Raw genomic sequence first — 23,387 nt, forward strand, 5'->3', positions numbered from 1 at the left:
TAGAAAGGGAAGCGCTGCAGTTTTTGCAATGCTTTTGAGGGGGTCACGGATAATTACAGCTGTCTAGAGGCTAATATGGCGACGCCCAGGGAGCTCCAGAGGGCATTGTGCACATTCGACGCAGTGGGGTCCAAACAAGTTTCTTGCATCTCCTTTCCTTTCAGACTCGCTCCTGTCATGTATACGCTCCGAACCACCCCCTGACGCGATGTGCCAGTCAGCAGCAGCAGCAGCAGCAGTGGGAAAGTCGAAGTTAGGAGGCAAAGAAAGTATCGCTTTAAAATAAATGCAATGTCTTTTACTATGCTTAAGGGCTCAAAATGCCACAGACACATCCGAAAAAGCTCTGAAGGCCTGCCAGTACAGTTATTAGGCATATCCCTGCTCGTACTGTCACGAGATAGAGGGTGTACGCCAGGGGCGGCGCCAGGATTTTTTTACTGGGGGGGGGGGGGGGGGGGGCTGGGAGGCTGGGAACTTATGCATTGTGTTTTGAGTATGTTTAGCTGGGCTGAAGGCCTTCTAAACACACCAGTGTGAATAAGATATTCCAACATCACAGTAAACTATAAATGAATATTTAGCATATTTACACAGCAGTGCTTCTGCTAAGAAAATGAAAACTTAAATACATGGTAAAGTACACATAAAAAACAGAATTAAATAAAGAAAAAAACTGATACCCAGCAGCAACAATATAACATCAGTTAACTAGATCGCAATATAGCTTCAAAAGAGTGTATTTCACAACAGGAGAGAGAACACATCTAAGCAATGTGCATATATATTCTAACTTTGGTAAAGACGCGCTAGATTACAAAAAAAAAATAAACCCTTGTGGCACCGGCTGATTCTGAACGTTGGAAGTGGGAACAAGAATAACCAAAAGGTATATAGGAAAAAGAATAACAAAACAAATAGAAGAGAGGAGAGAACTGCAAAAAGAGAGCACATAATAATCATTTGAGTCAGTGTCATATTTGGCCATACAGTACAGCATATTTCACAAACACAAATAACAGCTCTCCAACTATACACTATTCACTACACAAGCTAGGCCACCGACATGGCCTCGGCCACGGCCCTATATGGAGTCTCTTTCAAAGCAATGACAGGGACAGAGGAAGGTTTAGTCACAACCACAGATGCCAATGCCTGCGCTGTGACAGTACAAGAAAAACACAGTCAGGATTTGTTCGATGGTCAAGCGGGTGTTCTAATACTGATATAGGTATCAGTCCTATGCCCATGCCGCATAATTTCCCCGCAAAAGCGCCGCAAGGATACAATGGACTAGCATTATACTAGCATACTAGTGCAGACACATACGTCCATTACTGTGCGCAGCATCAAACATGTCAACATGCTGAATATCTCAGTGGCAAGAGATCGCTCGACCGCAAGCACAGCTAGGTCGCTCAGATGGTTATTCATCATCTTGCTGCGAAGATAAGTTTTCAATCTTCGAAGGCACGAAAACGTGCACTCACAAGATCATGATGATGCTGGTGTCGTCCCGGCGATAACACCTAGCTTGTGTAGTTCATGGAAGGCTAGTTTATATTCTCCCAAGACAGTCACCAATTGCAGCAGTGTCTCTATCTTGCATTTCCTTTCAGCTTTGATGCGCTGAAGAAGTTTCATTACCAGCTTGCACTCAACTTCAACACTATTGATGTCGCATGCATAGTGCTCGGCGAAAGGCTTGAGTAAGGAGATGTCCATAAAATCCTCACTCCAGGGCTGGAGGGTGCCGACTCCGCAGAGTACATCATTATTCTCTATGAACTGCATGGTCAGCTCCGCAGTCAGCTGGTCCAAAATAGGTAGAAAAATTTTATTCTGAATGTTTCCTTTGAATCTGGAGACTGCTTCAACAGGCTGTCCTTCGCTCAATACATACTATTCTAAATGAAGTGTAAGGCAAGTCATTCTCTGCTTTTCTCTTTGGGACACCGCGTTTTGCTCAGAAATACTGCAGGTTTGCGCCCAGACAGTGTCAATTGCGATCTGCGAATTTCTCATTTCAGAGAACTCGTCAATGACTGTGCGTGCCTGAGGCATGCCCAAGTAATATTGCAGTCTCTGCAATACAATAGGTCCAAAAGAACCTTAACCTTGGTAAATAGACTTATTAAATGGGAAGAAACGAGAAGTTCATTTGTTCAAGCAGACCGCTAGCCTCCATTGCCCACCTGCAGTTTGTAGCGATGACTATGGCGAGACATACAAGGATAGCAGGAAAGCTTTTCATTCCTGCTCTGCAAGCCATTATTTTGGCAGGTCCATCATGTATCACTGAGATGCTGCATCTCTATCACTAGCAAAGACAACTTTTTCTGCACATCCACGCACAGAGAGTGAATTGCACATCCATTCAGGAAAAGAGGCAGTCTAAAAGAGAGTAAAAATCCCTCCCCGATTTTATCACTTTGCAGACATCCATGATGACTATATTGTGGCGGTGGTTCATGCAGTGGACAAACACTGCCATGGCAGTGTCGATTTACACCAAAGAGGACGTGCTACAGTCATATTTGGTGCGCTAAATTGTTTTGTACGCCAACCGGCTTGAATTCGTGGGCATGCAAGGCTGCATGTGATAACATGATTACAAAACTCTCAAGATACAGCACAGTCCTTTTGACAAAATTTCAGGCTCGATCATGAAATCTCCTCTTCGGAAGCAACTCTTAGAAAATTGACTTTTGTGGTTGCTTACTAGCATTCTTAAGACAGAATAGCTTTGTTTGCCTCATTTGTTCACGTTCATTGTTGGCAGTCACCCGGTGGATTCGCGATACAATATCACTGATGAAAATCGTGAGTGTTCTCCTGAAACCCAGTAACACGGTGTGTTCGTCGCCGCGCCACAGCATCAGAGGTCATTGAGACATACATGTTAATTCACGTGAGCTTTAAAGTGTGTGAAGGTTGAGATTTGGCGGTGGAGCACTCGCATAGATAGATAGAATAAACTTTATTGTCCAACGGATATTGGTGATCTACCCACCCCCCGACACACAGGTCAGGGGGCGGGTGCCGCCGCCTCAGATGCAGGCTGGGAGGTCTTGGGTCCCAGCAGCCACTTCAGCCAGTTGGACGACCCAGAGCTGGAGCTCAGTCCGAGCTGTGCAGCAGGGCCTCCCAGGTGTCTCTACTACCTATATTTTGCATTCCCCCGGACGAGTACGGGCATTCCCATATTATGTGGTGAAAGGTCTATCTCGCCCCACAAAGATTACACCTATCGCTCATGGCTTCAGGGAACATGTGCAGAAAGCATGCCATCGCCCGCTCGTTCTCTGGCTGGTTTAGTGATCGTTCGTGCTCGTTCGTTTAGTTCGCATGCTCGTTTAGTCATTCACTCGCTCGTTCGCCCGACTATTAGTTCCTACAACCACTATGTCTCTGAGATGCACTTCATGCGACTTGTTACTGCAAAAGCAAACCTGAAATGCATCTATGCTGAAAATAAACTATCAACTTGCAACTCAAATGCTGTTTCATATCCTTTTGAATTCTATAAAACATATCATTTACGCAATTTCGGCCGCGTCACAAAGCAGCAATTCTTTGCGCAGTCATCATTCACTAAAGTCATATCTCGCATACGTTACTTCGTAGCGAGCGCAACCATCCTCAATGCATGCGCCTTGCACTCTTAAGCAGAACTACACCCTTTGGGTTGTATCTTGCCACACAACAATACCCATAGCCTTGTTCACATTTCCTTTCTTTAACGCTGCGAGCCGGTACATCCTAGTCATGAACGGCAGGCACATTATCAGCAAGACAGAGCATTCTCGACAAGAAAGTAGCGAGCGCAGGGTCCTCAAGAAAGGAAACGCAAGCAACACAGATGACGATTATTGTTGTTTGGCAAGTATACACCTCAAAGGGTGTACATTTGTGTAAGAGTGCAGATGACAATTATCGTTGTGTGGCAAATGTACACCCCTAAGGGTGCAACCATGTATGCTGTGTAAGTGGCTGAGGAGTTCTATAGAGATTTATACAGTACTAGTGGCACCCATGACGATAATGGAAGAGAGAATAGTCTAGAGGAATTTGAAATCCCACAAGTAACGCCGGAAGAAGTAAAGAAAGCCTTGGGAGCTATGCAAAGGGGGAACGCAGCTGGGGAGGATCAGGTAACCACTGATTTGTTGAAGGAGGGTGGGCAGATTGTTCTAGAAAAACTGGCCACCCTGTATACGCAATGCCTCATGACCTCGAGCGTACCGGAATCTTGGAAGAACGCTAACATAATCCTAATCCAAAAAAAAGGGGACGCCAAAGACTTGAAAAATTATAGACCGATCAGCTTACTGTCCGTTGCCCACAAAGTATTTACTAAGGTAATCGCAAATAGAACCAGGAACACCTTAGACTTCTGTCAACCAAAGAACCAGGCAGGATACTGTAAAGACTACTCAACAATAGACCATATTCATACTATCAATGAGGTGATAGAGAAGTGTGCGGAATATAACCAACCCTTATATATAGCTTTCATTGATTACAAGAAAGAGTTTAATTCAGCCGAAACCTCAGCAGTCATAGAGGCATTATGGAATCAGGGTGTAGACGAGCCATATGTAAAAATACTGAAAAATATGTGTAGTGGCTCCACAGCCACCGTAGTCCTCCATAAAGAAAACAACAAAATCCCAATAAAGAAAGGCGTCAGGCAGGGAGATACGATCTCTTCAATGCTATTCACATTCACAGACCTGGATTGGGATGAATTGGGGATAAGAGTTACTGGAGAATACCTTAGTAACTTGCGATTTGCTGATGATACTGCCTTGCTTAGTAACTCAGAGGACCAATTGCAATGCATGCTCACTGACCTGGAGAGGCAAAGCAGAAGGGTGGGCCTAAAAATTAATCTGCAGAAAACTAAAGTAATGTTTAACAGTCTCGGAAGAGAACAGCAGCTTACAATAAATAGCGAGGCACTGGAAGTGGTAAGGGAATACATCTTTTTAGGGCAGGTAGTGACCGCGGATCCGGATCATGAGACTGAAATAATCAGAAGAATAAGATTGAGCTGGAGTGCGTTTGGCAGGCATTATCAGATCATGAACAGCAGGTTGCCATTATCCCTCAAAAGAAAACTGTATAACCCCCCCTCCCCCCCAGCTGTGTCTTACCAGTACTCACGTACGGGGCAGAAATCTGGAGGCTTACGAAAAGGGACGATGCAACGAGCTATGGAAAGAATGATGGGTGTAACGTTAAGGGATAAGAAAAGAGCAGATTGGTTGTGGGTACAAGTGCGAGTTAATGACATCTTAGTTGAAATCAAGAAAAAGAAAATGGGCATGGGCAGGACATGTAATGAGGAGGGAAGATAACTGATGGTCATTAAGGGTTACGGACTGGATTCCAAGGGAAGGGAAGCGTAGCAGGGGGCGGCAGAAAGTAAGGTGTGCGGATGAGATTAAGAAGTTTGCAGGGACAACACGGCCACAATTAGCACATGACCGGGGTAGTTGGAGAAGTATGGGAGAGGTCTTTGCCCTGCAGTGGGTGTAACCAGGCTAATGATGATGATGAAACAAATGTATGCCCTTAGGAATGTATATTTGCCACACAACAATAATCGTCATCTGCCTTGTCCGCATTTCCATTCTTTAACGCTGCGAGCCAGTACTTCCAAGTCACGAACGGCATGCGCATTATCAGCATGACAGAGCATTCTCGATAGGAAAGTGGCAGGCACAGCGTTTTCAGGAAAGGAAATGCAAGCAAGACAGATGACAATTATTGTTGTGTGGCAAGACATGACCCGAAGGGTGTACATTAAAGAGTGTAGTGCAACTCGGTTCGAGACAAGTACGTCACGTATGAACGGACGAGCAAATGCACGATAAAATATTATTCGTGATAAGTCACTAACCTGAAAAAATGTACTCAAGCCCACCATGCTCTTGTCCGAGACTGAGTGAAGCGCTGTTATCATGTTCTCGCTTCGTGAACAAATGCTAAAAAACTGATTTTCTTTTTAGTCCTGACTCGATGATTGGTCACGGTATTTCTGTCGACGCTGAGGCACCAGAAACATAATAGCACCAACAGAGTAGTGATTGTTCGTGCCCCGTCAGCCTTTGTACGTCATAGCCGATACGCAATGCGAAATCACATGTTAGGGAAGGCGCAGATTATTTAGGCTACTGAGGGCTTGCTGGAGGTCAGGATCTAGGCATTTGATCGTAAATGTGTTATTTACAACCATTTGCAACAATATTTTGTGACACGTGCTTGACAAATGTTGCGTACCTAATTGTAGCGCACACGATACATTCGGAGTCGTCATGGCACAGCATTAGCGCTCGTTCAGACACCTTTTAAAAAGATAGTTATCATAACAGGGAAAAAAAGCTGCCATCACTGAATTCGTAGAACTGTCCGTATAGAAATTCTGTGCTGTACACAAGGTTACTCGGAGCTAGAAAGCCAAAGCCACTGCTTAAACTGCACCACCTTGCTATGCGTGCATTCACTCTGCGAAAGGTCATCTGCTATGCTCGAGCGGTGTAGGTGGTGCCACGGTCGAGGAGGGAGCGTGAGATGGAGGAGAAATGAGGAGGAGTGAAGGCAGAGGAGAGTACTGATACTTTACGAAGTTTAAGGGATTTTATTAGTTTCAACCCCTGCCCCCTCATTTCCCCTCCCACCACCCGTGAGGCTATAGACTGTTTTCTCGGTGAGGAGCAACATAGCCTCGAACCAGCGTGCCGCGCCGCTCTCCTCACACTGGTATGTGCGGATTGTTTTCTCTGTGCAGCAACTTGAAAAGGTAGCGATTTAATTGCGAATTAGTGCGGATTCTAACGTGCTCTGTCTGGGATTTCTGCGATGTCAGATGACTCGAGGTCGACGAGCTACCACTCTGGTGTATTCAGCTGCAACAATAACTTTCAGAAGCAAGCGTGAAGTGCACATTCAGCAGCGGCAACTTCGTGGACACCGCCGCTACGATAGCAGAGAAGCGTCTGCTTTGTATTGCCAAGATAAATAGAAACGACTTGATGCATCACGTGTATGTTCGGAAGGTTTTGTTCCCAACAAACACTCAGCGACCAAATCGGAACTCGGCAGTCATGATCGAACGGAGATATGAAAGAAAGGTGCGTATTCAAGTCGGTCAACTGTTGCAAATGGATGAAGTTATTCTGTTCAAACGTGTTCTAAGATTATCATGCTTGGCAACCAACATTCTGGTGGAAGTTGACCAAGGACGTATTATGCAAACAGTATGTGCCGACTAAGAAATGAAGGTGTGTTCTTTTCCATTCTGTAACAAAAGCTATGCCTACTATGTGCCGGCCAGCCCTAGTTCACATGGGCTCTTGCGTGCTTCCGAATCTTGCCGGCTAGCTGTCAACGCCGCTCATCGCGCACTGTATTACTGCAGAAAGTAAAGTTGCTGTTGCAAAGAGTAATTGAGACTAATTTGAGACCTAAGACCGCATAATCTTTCAACGCGTCGCATGCCTCTGGTTGATTGTGGCATAATCGCGGCCACTATTATAAGCTCATTTTATCCATGTTTAACAGCCCTTTTGATCGAGTTATTTTACAGTTATTGATTTTGTAGAGCTTGATGCCCGGGTGCCAGACAAACAATGTTTAGAAAATCATACCGTGAAAATTTTAGGAGTACGAAAGCAATCAAGGCGTGTTTCCTCGAAGCTTCGCAGTTACCTGTATTGGGATGCACACTGGTGCGGCACACTGCATGGCACATGGAGACACCTCTGATTGTTGTCGCCTGAGTGATACCTTAACAGAGTTCAAGGCTAGACATACAATAATAACACGTTACATGTGTACGTTATGTATCGACAATGTTCAGCTTTGACTTGCCTCCTATTTCGATAGTTGGCAGAGCTGTGGGAGCGCCTCTAGGCCTGTTGCCGTTCAATATTGCGGCTATATCGAAGCTAAATGCTTAGTGACGACACGCTAAGAGGTTTCCCAATCCAAACAACTTGTTGACACCTCTCGGGAAGGCACGAAGACATGCCACTCGTCGCCAACAGCACGTTCACAGTGCACCCTCCAGCACGATCCCACACACCAGCATGGTGCTGGACGATAGACGGTGCTGTGATCACAATATGGCGACGCCCTCAATAGAACAGTCTATACTAATGGACAACTTTCTGTGGCTATGAAGGGAAAGCTGCGGAGGCGGCGCTTTTGCACATGTGTTACCACGCCAAGTAGTTCACCAGTGTTTGACAGTGCTTTTAGTTGCTTGGAAGAGACGCTGAAGCAACGCAGCTTCCACATGCGACGGTTTCCTGTTTACGCAGACACAGAAGGGAAAAGGCACAAAATAAGTTAACTTTTACATTCGATCAATTATGTGTTTTGTCTTATTTAACTGTTGATAATAAGGTGTTTATGTTTTCTCTTCCCCAGCTTAAACTAAAATGGACAAAAACGTGGCTCTTTTCAGAAGCACTCTCACTTAATTGTGTGCACTTTGCCTCCGTAGCTTTCCCATCATAGCCACAGAAAGTTGTCCGCAAGTATAGCGACTCCTTTGACTAGTTGAAGTACACTGTAGTTAAAGGGCGCTCCCTTCCTTCAACGAAACAAACTTTTCCAGAAGCTTGAGACTTCTGGGACTCTCTTTGTCGGTGCTTTTTCTGCGCCTCTTTTCATCTGGTTCAACGTATCACCCATCCTGAAGTAGTTCTCGAGGAGGGGAAGGCTGGCGTGCTCTATTCTGCACCCCTTACTGGTGCATGTCTCAGTGCCACGACTTCAGGATGCCTCTCGTTCTTTCCCCTTTTTCTTGCCCTTTCCAAGCCCTGAAAAGCAAGAAAGTAACAAAGGTCGGTGTAAGCCTTTTCCTAGAAGAGCACAATTTAAGTCATTAACTTATAGCACGTGAAGCTTGAAATGCGCATTTTCTTCTGGTTCAGCCCAAACCGCCTTGGAAAAGGAAATTGGAAAGGGAAAGTGCGGCCCATGGTCTTGTTGCTGAAGGGTTGTGATGGAGAAGCTCGTTACGAACTCGTCAGGCATGGCCCCTTTCAAGCATACGGCAAGCTTTCATGGACAGAATATGTGCGTTCCCACTAATAAGTCTCCGAATATTCTATCAGACTGCAGCCTTCATTTCTCTGCACTGCACTTGTCAGTGGTCGTTGAAGAAAGCTTAGTTGGGGTGTGCCCGACAAGTTTGATTTCCTTAAAATGCACTTTCCTAAAGCAGTAGGCGTGTATTTGGAGAACAGACCCAGCGAATATCGCATTTTCATGCTCAGTTCTGGCCTCCTCAAAGTCCGAATGAGGTGGGAGTTTGTTATCATTTGAAGAATGCATGAAATTTCTTAGATATATTATATGTAAATTAACCCACAATCCGTAGATTTCCAAAACAGTGCCGGACACCAGAATGAACTGCACATTAAATAAATCATGCTTTTTGTTTTTGCTTAATCGTCTTCATTCCCAAAAAGCAGTTAAATATGGTGTGTGTGTGTGTGTGTGTGTGTGTGTGTGTGTGTGTGTGTGTGTGTGTGTGTGTGTGTGTGTGTGTGTGTGTGTGTGTGTGTGTGTGTGTATATATATATATATATATATTGTCGCGGTACAACACGGACAGAAGACAGGGAGACATTCAAGAACAAGAGGACAACCTGTTCAAAAACAAACGGAACCGAGGCACGTCTTAGTCCTCACCCAATCTCAGCCACCCACTAGACGGAGTCCGTTAATGCCCCCATCGTCGTTGTCTTCTAAGTAGAATACACGCATCATTTGTCCCTCCCTAAAAGAGCATCGCCCCGATGCTAAACCAGAAATGTCACTCGCGGAAGGAAGAGTCTCTCGCATAGTTATTCGCTCACATACGGCTTCATGCGGACAACATGCACAAGTTCAGGACAATGTGTGCGGCGCCGCGTACAACTGGGACTATGGGGGACGACCTCGTACGTGACATCACTGAGTCGGCGCAATACTCGATATGGTCCGAAGTATCATCTTAACAGCTTCTTGAAGAGGCCTCATTTCCGTATGGGTGTCCAAACCCACACTCTTTCACGACGTCATAGATGACCACTCGACGGTTAAGATCATAGCGCCCTGCATCGTAGTCTTGCTGCTGGCAGATCCGCAAGCGTGCGAGCTGCCGAGCCTCTTCTGCGCGTTGCGTAAACACATCGGCGTCCGTATCGGTGTCGTCAAAGCCGTGTGGATGCATTGCATCCAACATTGTTCATACATCCCGTCCGTGAACAAGGGTGAACGGAGTCATGCGCATTGTCTCTTGTTTCACCGTGTTATATGCAAAGGTGATATAAGGCAGGATGTCGTCCCAATTTTCTGTTCAACATCCACGTACATGGAGAGCATGTCTTCAATTGTTTTGTTTAGGCGTTCTGTTAATCCGTTGGTTTGTGGATGGTAGGCCGTTGACTTCCGATGAAACGTTCCACTTAGCAGCAAGAAGTGATCTAAAAGTGCAGCCGTGAACGCGGTTCCACGGTCCGTTATTATGACAGTTGGTGCGCCGTGTCGCAACACAACATGCTCAATGAAAAAGCGCGCCACCTCGGCTGCTGTACTTCTCTGGATTGCCTTCGTTTCAGCGTAATGTGTCAGATGGTCAGTTGCGACGATAACAAAGTGATTCCCTGCAGTAGAAGTAGGAAGTGGGCCCAATATATCCATTCCGATTTGGTCAAATGGTCTTCGAGGAACCTGGACGGGTTGTAGGAAGCCGGCTGGTTTCGACGGAGGCGACTTGCGCCTCTGGCAGTCGAGGCAAGTGCGAACGTGATTGATGTTTCACGGTGGTGGTAAGTATGAATGCGTCGCACAGATTGACCAGTGGACTGAGCAGCAACAGCTTTCCCACGTCTATTTCGCCCTTGACGACAGTGGCCGAACTTGGTACGAGAACCGTGAAGCTAGCCTGACGACATGGAATGACTTTCGGCAGAAGATCACGGATACTTTTGCAAGTGCCGACCGACGCGACCGCGCCCAGCAGATGATGGAGCTATGCGGTGCAACAACCTAATGAGTCGGTCACAATGTTTGCCTATTGTCGAGGACATGGCCTGCCTCTTTCGTAGAGCCAACCCGAACATGACCGAAGGTAGGAAGTTGCGCTACCTCATGTGAGGTGTAAAAGAGCAGTTGTTCGTGGGGCTTGTGCGGAATCCACCGGTCACCGTCGCTGACTTTATCAAAGAGGCTACGGCTATTGAGAGGGCCTTTCCTCAACGGTGCAGGCAGTACGATCGACTGTCCACCAGCACTGCAATCAATGCCGCCGCAGGGACTGCCGAGTAGTACAGTCGAACCCGGATATATCGAATTCGACGGGGATCGGAAAATAGTTCGATATAGCGAAAATTCGATATACAGATATAGGCCAAAAAAGCACTCGCAATCATAAATTGTGGCTTACCGATTGGAACAGCCGCGAATCACATAGCATGTGCACACAATATCAAAGCGCTTTATTTGACGGAAAGAAAATCACTAATTTTGGGCTGCTTTTTCCTCTGGAAAATGAAGTTCAAAACACTAGTCTCAATCTTCTTGAGACTGTCCAGGTGCGAGAGCCCAGTGCCTTTCATTTCACCGCAACAGCGCCAAATCAGGCTGAACGCTGACGCCAGTTCAGTGGCTGTGCACGGACGCGTTATTTCGAAAACACAGTTGCCCTCGTCGTCGCTGGAATCGCCGTCTTGAACGCCAGCTATTTCGGCCACAATGTCCTCATCAGTGAGGTCGGCTACCGCTTGAACTTCACTGTCAGCGTTAATGAAGTCATCAACAGTGCTTTCGGACGGGACGGCGCCGGGAAAATTGGACAAGTCGCGGAACGCGTCCTCCAAGCACTCATCGTCATCTAAAGCTTCCGGACATTCATCTCCAGCCACTTCAAGGCTTGCCTTTCCAAAACAGTTGGCTACTGTGGCCTGCTTCACGTCGCCCCAAGCGCCGGTAATCATCTGGATCGCGCCAAACAGGTCAATCTTGAGATCGGTTCCCATGCGGAGGTTTATGAGGAGCCATTGAATAAGTCGCTTCCGACAGCCTACCTTGAATGCCTTTATGATACCCTGGTCAAGGGGCTGCAGTCTCGTTGTGGTGTTCGGCGGGAGAAACTTCAATTCGATGTGCTGCAGCTTGCAAGTCGTTTGATGGGCCGAACAGTTTTCTACCAGAAGACAAACTCGGCGGCCTGACTTGCCCAACTCAGCGTCCCAAGCCTACAGCCATTCAACAAAAAGTTGACGTGTCATCCAGGCCTTCCTATTACAGCCGTAGCGGACGGGAAGCTGTTTACAGTTCTTGAAGCAGAGCGGTGACTTGCTCTTCCTGATCACGAATGGCCGTAGCTTGCACGAGCCGTTCAGGTTGGCTGAAAGCAGCACCGACACACGCACTTTGCTCATTTTACCGCCGTGGCATGAGGTTCCACGAAGAGCAAGTGTCTTATTCGGCAACATTTGCCAAAAGAGACCAGTTTCGTCTGCATTGAAGATTTCTGCAGGCGAAAACTTCTCAGTGATCTTCGACCACTCCTCAGAAAGCCACTGCTGCATCTCCCGGCTACTGACAGCCCCACTTTCGCCTGAAATGGCCTTTCCTACAATGCCGTGGCGGTTTTTAAACCGTTGCAGCCATCCAGTGCCACAGCAAAAGTTCTCTTTGCCAAGAGCCATAGCAAACCATTTGGCCTTTTCGATTAACATCGGGCCATCCACGGGAATATTTTTCACTCAGATTTCAAGAAACCACGTACAGAGTAGAGTGCCTTCTGCACTTTGTCAAAAGCAGCAGGGCGCACACGACACGCTCCCGAGCGACTTTCCTCACCTGCTTTAAGCTTGATGTCCTGCTTGTTTTTTAACAACGTACTTAAAGTACTCCGCGGAATGCCGAATGCGTCTGCCACGGAGGACTTCTTTTCTCCATTCTCGACACGCCGGATTACTTCAAGCTTTCTTGCAAAGTCCAGATTCTTCCTCTTTTTTATGTCTGCGGATGCCATAGCTCACCAGATGACCGCAATCACACACGCTACACACGGTACGTTGAAACAGAGGTACGCACAACAAAACGCGCGATGCACAGATGGAGCAGTCCGAGCGAAGCCTGTTCGAGCGGCAGTCAACGGGGCTGCGAAGGAACAACAAAGGGAAAAGAAAGAAGAGAGCGGAGAAAAAGATCGGCGGAATATGCCGTCGAAGGCGCTGTGTTCGTTTTTTGAGCCCTCTCTGGCTCTCTTGTCTCCCCTCGCCCATGAGCGACCGTGCCGACCCCTCACTCTCTCTCTCCCTTTTCCCAGGAAGCGTGGCTTGGAAACGTCGCCGCGTCTCCATGCCGCGCACTCTCTTCGCTGAGCTCCAATGCCCTTGCCCAATGCACACGCCAGCGGTAGAGGAGGAGCGAGAGAGCTCGCGCCAGTGGGGCGCAAGAACGGCGGAAAGGCTCTGCGTCTCTGTCGCTAGGCGGCGGCCGCGCATGCGCAGAGAAGGAGCCTGCTGACTGACTCTGCGGAAATTTTTTCCCCTGAGGACCGGACACGAATGTCTTTGGGAAAAGCGCACCTTACAGGGGCATGGCGCGGCGCGGCGTTTTATATATCAAATGTCCGACGAAAATGGAATTCGATATACTACGCAATTGTCCTATACCTTTACATAGTATATTCAAGGGGGTAATCTGTGTGTTCGATATAGCCAATAATTCGAAATACGCGGGTTCGATATATCCGGGTTCGACTGTATCAGAATTCCTTGCGTGAATCGATCAGCAAGCTTGTCAGAGAGGAAGTGCAAAAGATTCTGACACCGACATTGGATAGACCCGTAGCATCAATCGCCGAAGTGGTGTGCGACGAAATCAGGCAGGCGTTCCCGGCAGCCGATCTTCAATATCACCAGCGTCCCATGACTTACGCCGCCGCTGTCCGATGTCCACCACCCGTCACAACCACACCGCCATACCACCAGCCTCTAACAGCCGCTCCTTGGTCGCCGCCGCAAGAGGATGATCCAAGGCACGTCTTCTTCATCCTCACCCAATCTCAGCCACCCTCTAGATGGAGTCCGTTAATGCCCCCATCGTCGTGGACAGTCCTGTGTAATCGTTCTGGACAACCTTCTTCTACACACCCTCGAACAAAGCTGGCACTTGCTTGGACTACTGCCTGAAGACACAGGCATGAACGAACCTAAAGCAACTGGTGGCAGCCATGACACAAGCATGCAAGATGACAGTGAGCGCCCAAGGCAAGTCATCTGTTGGATCCCTCAGAAAGAACTGCGCACCTTTTCCGGCAAAGCTGATGAGGATGTCGACGACTGGCTGAAGTATTATCAAAGGGCAAGCGGTCACAATGGGTGGAATGCAACGGCGTGACTTGCTAACGTCGCTTTCTTTCTCATCAGAATCGCACTTCTCTGGTTCGATAATAACGAAAGCACGATGACAATGTGGGAAAGGTTCGTTGCAGAAATCAAGAGCTGCTTCGGAGACTCACTTTCAAAAAGAAAGAAAGCTGAGCATACGGTTTCGCGTAGAGCACAGTTGCCTGAAGAAACATGCACAACCTACATTGAAGAAGTATTGAAACTGTGCAGAATTGTGAACATGGGCATGTCGGATGAACATAAGGTTGGACATCTTCTGAAGGGCATCGCTGAAGATGGTCTCCAATTTCCTTATATCAAAGGAAGACCTGCATACTCCGTCTGATCTAAGATGTCACTGCCATGCTTTTAGGGCACTGAAGTTGCGTCGTGTATTGCCAAAGTTTAGTACACTTGACAATGTGACCATGGTCGCAAGCATGGACGTCTCCTCCCACGACATCACCTTGCTAGTATGTCAGCTCGTTAACGAATAATTGGCACACTTCCATGCACAAGGTGGAGGTAGAGACGCAGGACGGGAGTACCTCCAATGCACGCTTGACGTACACTGTCCTGGACAGCCGGTGTTTTGCCAACTGCAACTAACAGCGAAATTCGGCCTCTGCATGATGAATGCGTCCGCATCGACATGGCGGAGTTCCGGCATCCTTCGCGTACCTTCGCAGGTCATCAGACCGCATCACCCCAACGCCTTGCTCCCCAGTACAGCCAGCCCCAGGCCCCATTTTCTGACTATCCTGTGTACCGCGAGCCACCTATTTGCTTTAGCTGAGGTATCCATGGTCATATCGCCAGGTATTGTCGCCGACGGCAGCAGCAAGTTTCGGGCATACCCGATTATCAATCTGGAGGCCAAGTCAGCGCACCGTGGCAGACCACTGTACTTCTTCAACGACAACCGCATGAACGTGCATCCTGGCATGAGCCTCCAGCTTCTGACCGCAGCCTTACTCCTCCTCCTACCAGCTATCGTCACTCGCCATCACCTCGCTGTCGCTCACTTTCACCACCATCCCAGCTGCGAAACTAGCTGGTGCAACCGATGGAGGTGAGGTCGCGGGACGGTCAAGTAGTCCCTCCGTCTGTCGCCATGCGCAAAAACAAAGTGTGTGTTTGTGTTGATGGTTTAAATACTGATGCCTTAGTCGATAACAGTGCTACAGTTTCTACAATGTGTTTTGCTTAAGAATCATCTTGGACAGAAAGTGATGTTCGCGTGGGACCAAAAGACTTCTTTTCGTGGAGTTCGGGGCAAACCACTGTGGCCCGCTGGAGTTTGCTCTGCTATAGTGAGTGTGGGCGGACAAGCTTTTCCAACTGATTTTGTTATTTTGGAACACCACCACTCACATCATCATACTTGGGATTGACTTTTTTGGTGAATGTGGTGCAATGTTAGATTGTGGGGCTGGTGAAATTTTGCTTCAAAGTCACGTGACACCATATTTACCCACGATGAGCAAAACGAGAACAAGGTGAAAGCAGGAGCCACAGTATATACAGGTGGGGTTCCCCACCTATATATACTATGGCGAGGAAAGCATATGTCGCCTTGAAGAAGACAAGTCCACTTGTCGAAACGTTGGCTCCTGCTACGCTTTGCTCATCGTCTTGAATTTCCATCTCCCGCCTTCCCCGTGTTTTCCCCGTATTTACCCGCATAATTTGCGCACCTCTAATATTTAGCCAGCTTAAAAAAATTTTTTTTACTCGCATATTTTGCACTCCCCATCCCGCCCGAGCCAACTCGCATGCACGCATGCGCACGCAGAGACTTTGGATGGCCGCACCCCTCGCCGCGCAGGAGAGCGCAATCATACATAAGACGGGCTACGAGTGCGAAGTCCCTTCTTCTGAAGACTTTGTTCTTTTCTCCGGAAGCCCTCGAACTACGGTATTCTAGGGACCGTACCCGAACAAACAAACCTGTTCATGGGTTGTTGGAACTGCTCCAGCATTTGCCTCCCTCTATCTCCCTTTCTCTCCTGCCATGAGAATAACCTAACCTAACCTAATGCAACAGTGAGCAAGAAAGGTGTCTCATCCGTTCCTATACAGACAACCGGCTGTGAAAAGCAACGCTGCACGGTTATGCTTGCCATGACAGCTGATGGCCAAAAACTACCGTCGTCCGTGATCTTCAAGCGGAAGGCATTGCCCAAATTGAAGGTTTGAGGCCGTACTCTTATGCGCGCCCAAGAAAAAGGCTGGATGAATGAAGAACTGATGAACAACTGTCTCGACACTGTCTGGGGTAAGCGACCAGGAGCCATACTGCGACTGCCATCACTGCTGGTGCACTCGACAGTTTCAAAGGCCATCTCATGGACAACGTAAAGAAGTTATGGGACATGAAGACCAACCTGGCTATTATCCCGGGCGGACTAACATCTGTTCTGCAGCATTTGGATGTATCCGTAAATAAACCCTTCAAGGACTACGTGCACAAGATGTACATGGAATAAATGGCCAGCGGAGAGCATGGGCTTACTCCCACTGGCAGAATAAAGAGACCGCCACTAGAGACGGTCTGCAAGTGGATACTCACAGCGTGGGACCTGGTTTCTCCCAGTATTGTTGAGAAAACGTTCAAGAAGACGGGGCTGTCGAACGTGCTCGACGGAACCGAGGACGATGCACTTTGGGAGGGGAGTGACAGCGGCCGCGACGACGATTCCCAGTCAGACCTCTCGACCAGTGATTCCGACTAAACCGTGCATGACCAGATTCAGCTGGTCAAAGTACGTGCTAATTCTGTTAAATAAACAAGTACCCTTCGTTTGCGCTATAATTTATTTTCTCTTTAATGTATATACCACGCGCGTTACTACATATCGCACATTATTTCAGATGTGTTCGCGAAATCTCCACGTAATTTGCACACCCCCTTTTAGGAGCTCTAAAATTGTGAAAAAAAAGTTCGCAAATTATGCAAGTAAATACGTTAACACCCATACCAGCAGTACCTGGCAAAGACAAGTAGAGTGTATTTTCTGTGTCTCACTATGTCCTTTTATCGGCTCAGACGGCGACATTTGTTCCGGTGACTTCCACGCATTGCCCTCCGCATCGCTGTCATGGTTTCATTGAACCGTACTTCCATACTATGTTGTATGTTGAAGAAAAATGTACTGGTTCCTCAATCCGTTATAGAATGTGTAGATTGTCGTGCTCACGTGTGTATAGTGAATGCGTCTTTAGAGCAAGTTTTGCTGCAGATAAGACTCAAGCTGGCCACCTTCGACTCAGAAGTGACCGTTAGTATTGATGCCGTTGACGCTTCTACTGACGCGAGGGCAGCAAATTGTGACTACTCTATGGAATTCTACCACATGATGAACAAGTCACTTTCCTCTTCAGAGCGGAAAGAATTGCAAAAGATGCTCATCCGCTATGCGACAGTTTTTGATTTCACGGAAGATGAGCATCCAATTTCGCTCCCTGACTTGCGAACCCAACACTGCATAAACATGGGCCAAGCGACGCTTATTCGCCAGAAGACGTACCACATCTCTCCCGCGGAACGAAAAGCAATGGCTGAGCAAGTTCAAGAAATGCTGCGGAAAGGCATTGTTCAGGAGTCTTGCAGTCCCTGGGCAGCGCCAGTGATATTAGTTAAGAAAAGGGACAATTCTTGGAGATTCTGTGTTGATCATCAAAGACTTAACACAGTCACAGGGAAGGACGTATACCTTCTGCCACGCATCGATGATGCTATCGATAGCCTTCATGCAGCCTCCTACTTCTCCTCCAAGGACTTACGATATGGATACTGGCAATAACCAATGCACCCGACAGATAAAGAGAAAACTGCCTTTGTGACGCCAGACAGTCTCTTCTGAGTTTAATGTCATGCCTTTCGGTTTATGACCGAAATGCACCAGCAACTTTTTAAAGGTTTATGGACACAGTGCTGCGCGGATTGAAATGTGAGATCTGCATGTGCTATCTCGACGATGTAATCATTTTTGGCAAAACACTTCAGGAGCACAATCAGCACCTTGGCGTCGTACTGGACCGCATACAAAATGATGGACTGGTTTTAAACTCAAAGAAGTGTCACTTTGGTGAGTGCCAGACTCTGGTGCTCAGTTTTCTCGTCGACAAAGATGGTATTCGACCTGACCCTGAAAAGATTGCTGCAGTGCGTGATTTTAGGCAACCAAAGACAGCAGAAAACCTCCATAGTTTCCTTGGCTTGTGTTCATACTTCTGCCGGTTTATTATGAACTTTGCCCAACTTGCTCACCCACTAACGTGCCTCCTTCACAAAGACAATCCTTACGTTTGGACTACAGGGTGCGAGGACGCGTTCCGTCAGCTGAAGTATCTACAAACTTCTGGGCCTGTCTTGCACCATTTTGATCCCGATGCCATGACTGAGCTACACACTGACGCTAGCGGTGTGGGCGTTGGCGCCGTCCTCGTTCAACTTAATCATGGGCACCAGCACGTCGCTGCGTACGCAAGTCGGACATTGACAAGAGCAGATAGAAATTACACTGTCACTGAATTGGAATGTCTGGCAGTCACGGAGGAAGGAAACTCAGGAGAGGCCCTGATGTCACTCTTTGTGAAGCGAAAGTGAAGCCGGAAGTTGGCGTTGCTCATGGCGTTGCTCCGCCTATCGGGCCAGCTCTCCTCTCTTGTTTACATTTCTCGCGAAACCACGCCACACTGCGCGCAACCGTGCTGCTCAGACCCACGCGCTCCGCAGCAATACTAAACAATCGTTAGCACGTTAGCATGATTCCGCCGAAGAGGGCAAAGTTTCCCGCGGATATTCCTTTGCCCAATGCCATTGCCGTGGCACGGTACATTGCATACAGCGTTGCATGAGCGTTCATTTCACGAACTTTAGTTCCTTGTGTCCCACCTGGCCAGAGCAACATCCGGTAGAGCACGGTCCAGATAACGCAGTGCAACAAAACACGGAGATCAACGCAAACCTGCCCGCACGGCGCCTTTGCCACGGTACGAATCCTACGGAGCAACATGTGTGGGCGCACAGAACAATAACAAAGCCGCCATTGTGGCCCAAAAGGCGGGGCCACCACAGCAAAGAAATAAAAAAACAGCAAAACAAAGGAGAATCTATTACGTCATTTCCTCCACACTTTTCTCCTAGTGCGCGGAGGGGGTAGGGCCTCTCCTCAGTTTCCTTCCTCCATGCTGGCAGTAGTCTTTGCCATCCAGAAGTTTCGGCCATATTTGTACGGTCACTATTTTAAGATAGTGACGGATCATCATTCCCTTTGCTGGCTTGTTGGACTGCGGGATCCTTCTGGATGGCTTGCACGTTGGGCGTTACAACGCCTTCAAGAATATACCTTTTCTGTCAGCTACAAGAAGGGTCGGTGTCATACCCATGCTGACTGCTTGTCTCATCTCCCGTCGCCACACTCCACCGCTAACAATGACGACTTCGACGACTATCTTGGCAGCATTACCGAGTTTCTGAAGCACTACCTTCATCAGGATCCCGAATCAAGAATTACCAATTATATGGATCCCTAACCCACTCGACGAGCTTCGTCTGCGCCAGAGGAAAATGTTACGCTGCACGGCGGAGCCAAAGAAGAGATGAAAGAACTTCCCGTGGTGTAGAAAAGGCCCGACTGCCTATGATCTCGTCTCTACACTCCCTCGATCATTTTGTAAATAAATCCATCTCATCCGTAACAATATGTATATTGTAGCGAAGAGGAACACCACTATAGTGGGCCATCCTTTCTAGCGCTGTTTTCGGGGAACGCCACTGGTGCTGAAAGTCCATGCCCTGCGCTGATGGTCGGCCCAACCGCTGGTTGCTAATAAACACTTTTACAAGTGGTGGAGGTTGCTTCGGAATACAATGTGAACCCTGCAACTTTAATCCCATACCGTACGCTCAACCATGCCTGAAGACGTATCCCAGCAAATGCCACCTACTCCATCCCAGCAAGCGCCTCCTCAGTCGGTCCTGTGCTCTGGTGTGCCTCGCCACAAGGAACCTGCCATTTTCAGCGGCGCAGATGACACCGACGTCGAGGACTGGCTGACGACATATGAAAGGGTGCGTGCCCAGCACAAATGGGATGATTCCACTAAATTGAGCAACGTGCTCTTCTATCTTGCAGGTGTCGCCAGCATCTGGTACAACCATGAGACCAACTTTCTAATGTGGTCCTCGTTCAAGACCTCTTTAGTGGCTGTATTTGGTTGCCCTGCTGTGCGCAAGCTGTGAGTGGAATCATGTTTGTGAGAACGTGCACAGTAGCCAGGTGAATCATTTACCAGCTACATTGAAGATGTGCTGGACTTGTGTAAGAAATCAATGCAACAATGTCGAAGTCCGAAAAAAATCAGAAATCTCTTAAAAGGGACACAGGACGATGCTTTCAACATGCTACTTGCCAAGAGTCCTCAGTCGATGATCGACATCATCCCTCTATGACAAAGCTACGAGGAATTACACAGGCAGCGCTCGTTGACATGTCGCCCCTTCTCGTGCGACGACCTCATTGCTGGTTTGGCTACCATCTCCAACCTGTCAGCGTTGCTTGCTGAAATGAAAGTTCATTCGAAAGGAAGTTGCACGCCAGCTCTCCCTGATATCCTTTGCTCAACCGCCGCATCTCCAACAGCCTGCATTGAATTTTATGCCTCCACTACGTCACATGATCAAGCAGGAAATCACCTAGGTCTTCTGACCAGAGCCAACATCGTCTTGCAGCTGCGCCACTAAGTTACGCTGATGTCGTTGCGCTGCCCCAATAGGTCCCAGTGGCTGCACCACTCCGCTACGCTGAAGTCACGCCACACGTTTTCGTAATCAGTGCAGCCACCTAGCGCCGCACCACCTGTTACAAGCCAGCCCAACCGTCCATACTACGGCCCCCCGTCAGCTATGTCGCCGATATTGCACCTGGCGACAACTACATGCCTTTTATCTTCTCCATGCTGTGGCTCACTGTCGCCGAAGCGACCTCGCCTCGTAACTAGGGACAAGGAAAACTAATCGTCGCAGTCTAAGAGGCAAGGACTGCGACAACGTCGAAATGTGAAAGTCCTTACCGCAGTCCCTCGAATGCAATCGAAGTGTTTGTTGACGGTGTTCACGCATTTGCACTCGTGGACACAGGAGCCGCCGTATGTCTTATGACCTTTGCCACTTACTTCGGAAAGTCATCATCATCAGCCTGGTTACGCCCACTGCAGGGCAAAGGCCTCTCCCATACTTCTCCAACTACCCCGGTCATGTACTAATTGTGACCATGTTGTCCCTGCAAACTTCTTAATCTCATCCGCCCACCTAACTTTCTGCTGCCCTCTGCTACGCTTCCCTTCCCTTGGAATCCAGTCCATAACCCTTAATGACCATCGGTTATCTTCTCTCCTCATTACATGTCCTGCCCATGCCCATTTCTTTTTTTTTTGATTTCAACTAAGATATCATTAACTCGCGTTTGTTCCCTCACCCAATCTGCTCTTTTCTTATCCCTTAACGTTACACCTATCATTCTTCTTTCCATAGCTCGTTGCGTCGTCCTCAATTTAAGTAGAACCCTTTTCGTAAACGTCCAGGTTTCTGCCCCGTACGTCAGTACTGGTAAGACCCAGCTGTTATATACTTTTCTCTTGAGGGGTAATGGCAACCTGCTGTTCATGATTTGAGAATGCCTGCCAAACACACCCCAGCCCATTTTTATTCTTCTGATTATTTCAGTCTCATGATCCGGATCCACAGTCACTACCTGTCCTAAGTAGATGTATTCCTTTACCACTTCCAGTGCCTCACTACCTATCGTAAACTGTTGTTCTCTTCCGAGACTGTTAAACATTACTTTAGTTTTCTGCAGATTAATTTTTAGACCCACCCTTCGGCTTTGCCTCTCCAGGTCAGTGAGCATGCATTGCAGTTGGTCCCATGAGTTACTAAGCAAGGCAATATCATCAGCGAATCGCAAGTTACTAAGGTATTCTCCATTAACTTTTATCCCCAATTCTTCCCAATCCAGGTCTCTGAATACCTCCTGTAAACACGCTGTGAATACCATTGGAGAGATCGTATCTCCCTGCCTGACGCCTTTCTTTATTCGGATTTTGTTGCTTTCTTTATGCAGGACTATGGTGGCTGTGGAGCCGCTATAGATATCTTTCAGTATTTTTACATACGGCTCGTCTACACCCTGATTCCGCAATGCCTCCATGACTGCTGAGGTTTCGACTGAATCAAACTCTTTCTTGTAATCAATGAAAGCTATATATAAGGGTTGGTTATATTCCGCACACTTCTCTATCACCTCATTGATAGTGTGAATATGGTCTATTGTTGAGTAGCCTTTACGGAATCCTGCCTGGTCCTTTGGTTGACGGAAGTCTAAGGTGTTCCTGATTCTATTTGCAATTACCTTAGTAAATACTTTGTAGGCAACGGACAGTAAGCTGATCGGTCTATAATTTTTCAAGTCTTTGGCGTCCCCTTTCTTATGGATTAGGATTATGTTAGCGTTTTTCCAAGATTCCGGTACGCTCGAAGTTATGAGGCATTGCGTATACAGGGTGGCCAGTTTCTCTAGAACAATCTGCCCACCATCCTTCAACAAATCTGCTGTCACCTGATCCTCCCCAGCTGCCTTCCCCCTTTGCGTAGCTCCCAAGGCTTTCTTTACTTCTTCCGGCGTTACTTGTGGGATTTCAAATTCCTCTAGACTATTCTCTCTTCCATTATCGTCGTTGGCGCCACTGGTGCTCTATAAATCTCTATAGAACTCCTCCGCCACTTGAATGATCTCATCCATATTAGTAATGATATTGCCGGCTTTGTCTGGGCTTCGGAAAGTCATGATGCCTCTTTCTGGACTGTCCCTCCGCATAGCCAGTGCTCGGCATATTCACCCCTTGGCTGCTTGTACTGCTCGTGTTGTCATTGCCGACGTTCTATACGCCATAGAATTCATTATCCTTTCCTCG

General features: G+C 47.7%; 1 protein-coding gene and 1 pseudogene across 2 annotated transcripts in view; both read right to left on the minus strand.

Moving 5' to 3' along the window:
- Window positions 1-5,971, minus strand: LOC142565815 (uncharacterized; annotated as a pseudogene).
- The window catches only part of LOC142566144 (uncharacterized), a 25,880-nt gene continuing 5,456 nt past the window's right edge, over window positions 2,964-23,387 (minus strand). For both annotated transcript variants that reach the window (XR_012824980.1, XM_075676968.1), the window contains one exon: window positions 2,964-8,834. Coding sequence is in view for 1 of the 2 variants with exons in the window: in XM_075676968.1 (XP_075533083.1) it covers window positions 8,788-8,834 (47 nt within the window). In the remaining variant the exon portion in view is untranslated. The remainder of the gene's footprint in view (window positions 8,835-23,387) is intronic.

This window comes from Dermacentor variabilis, unplaced genomic scaffold, assembly GCF_050947875.1.
Source record: "Dermacentor variabilis isolate Ectoservices unplaced genomic scaffold, ASM5094787v1 scaffold_12, whole genome shotgun sequence".
Classification (NCBI taxonomy): Eukaryota; Metazoa; Arthropoda; class Arachnida; order Ixodida; family Ixodidae; genus Dermacentor; species Dermacentor variabilis.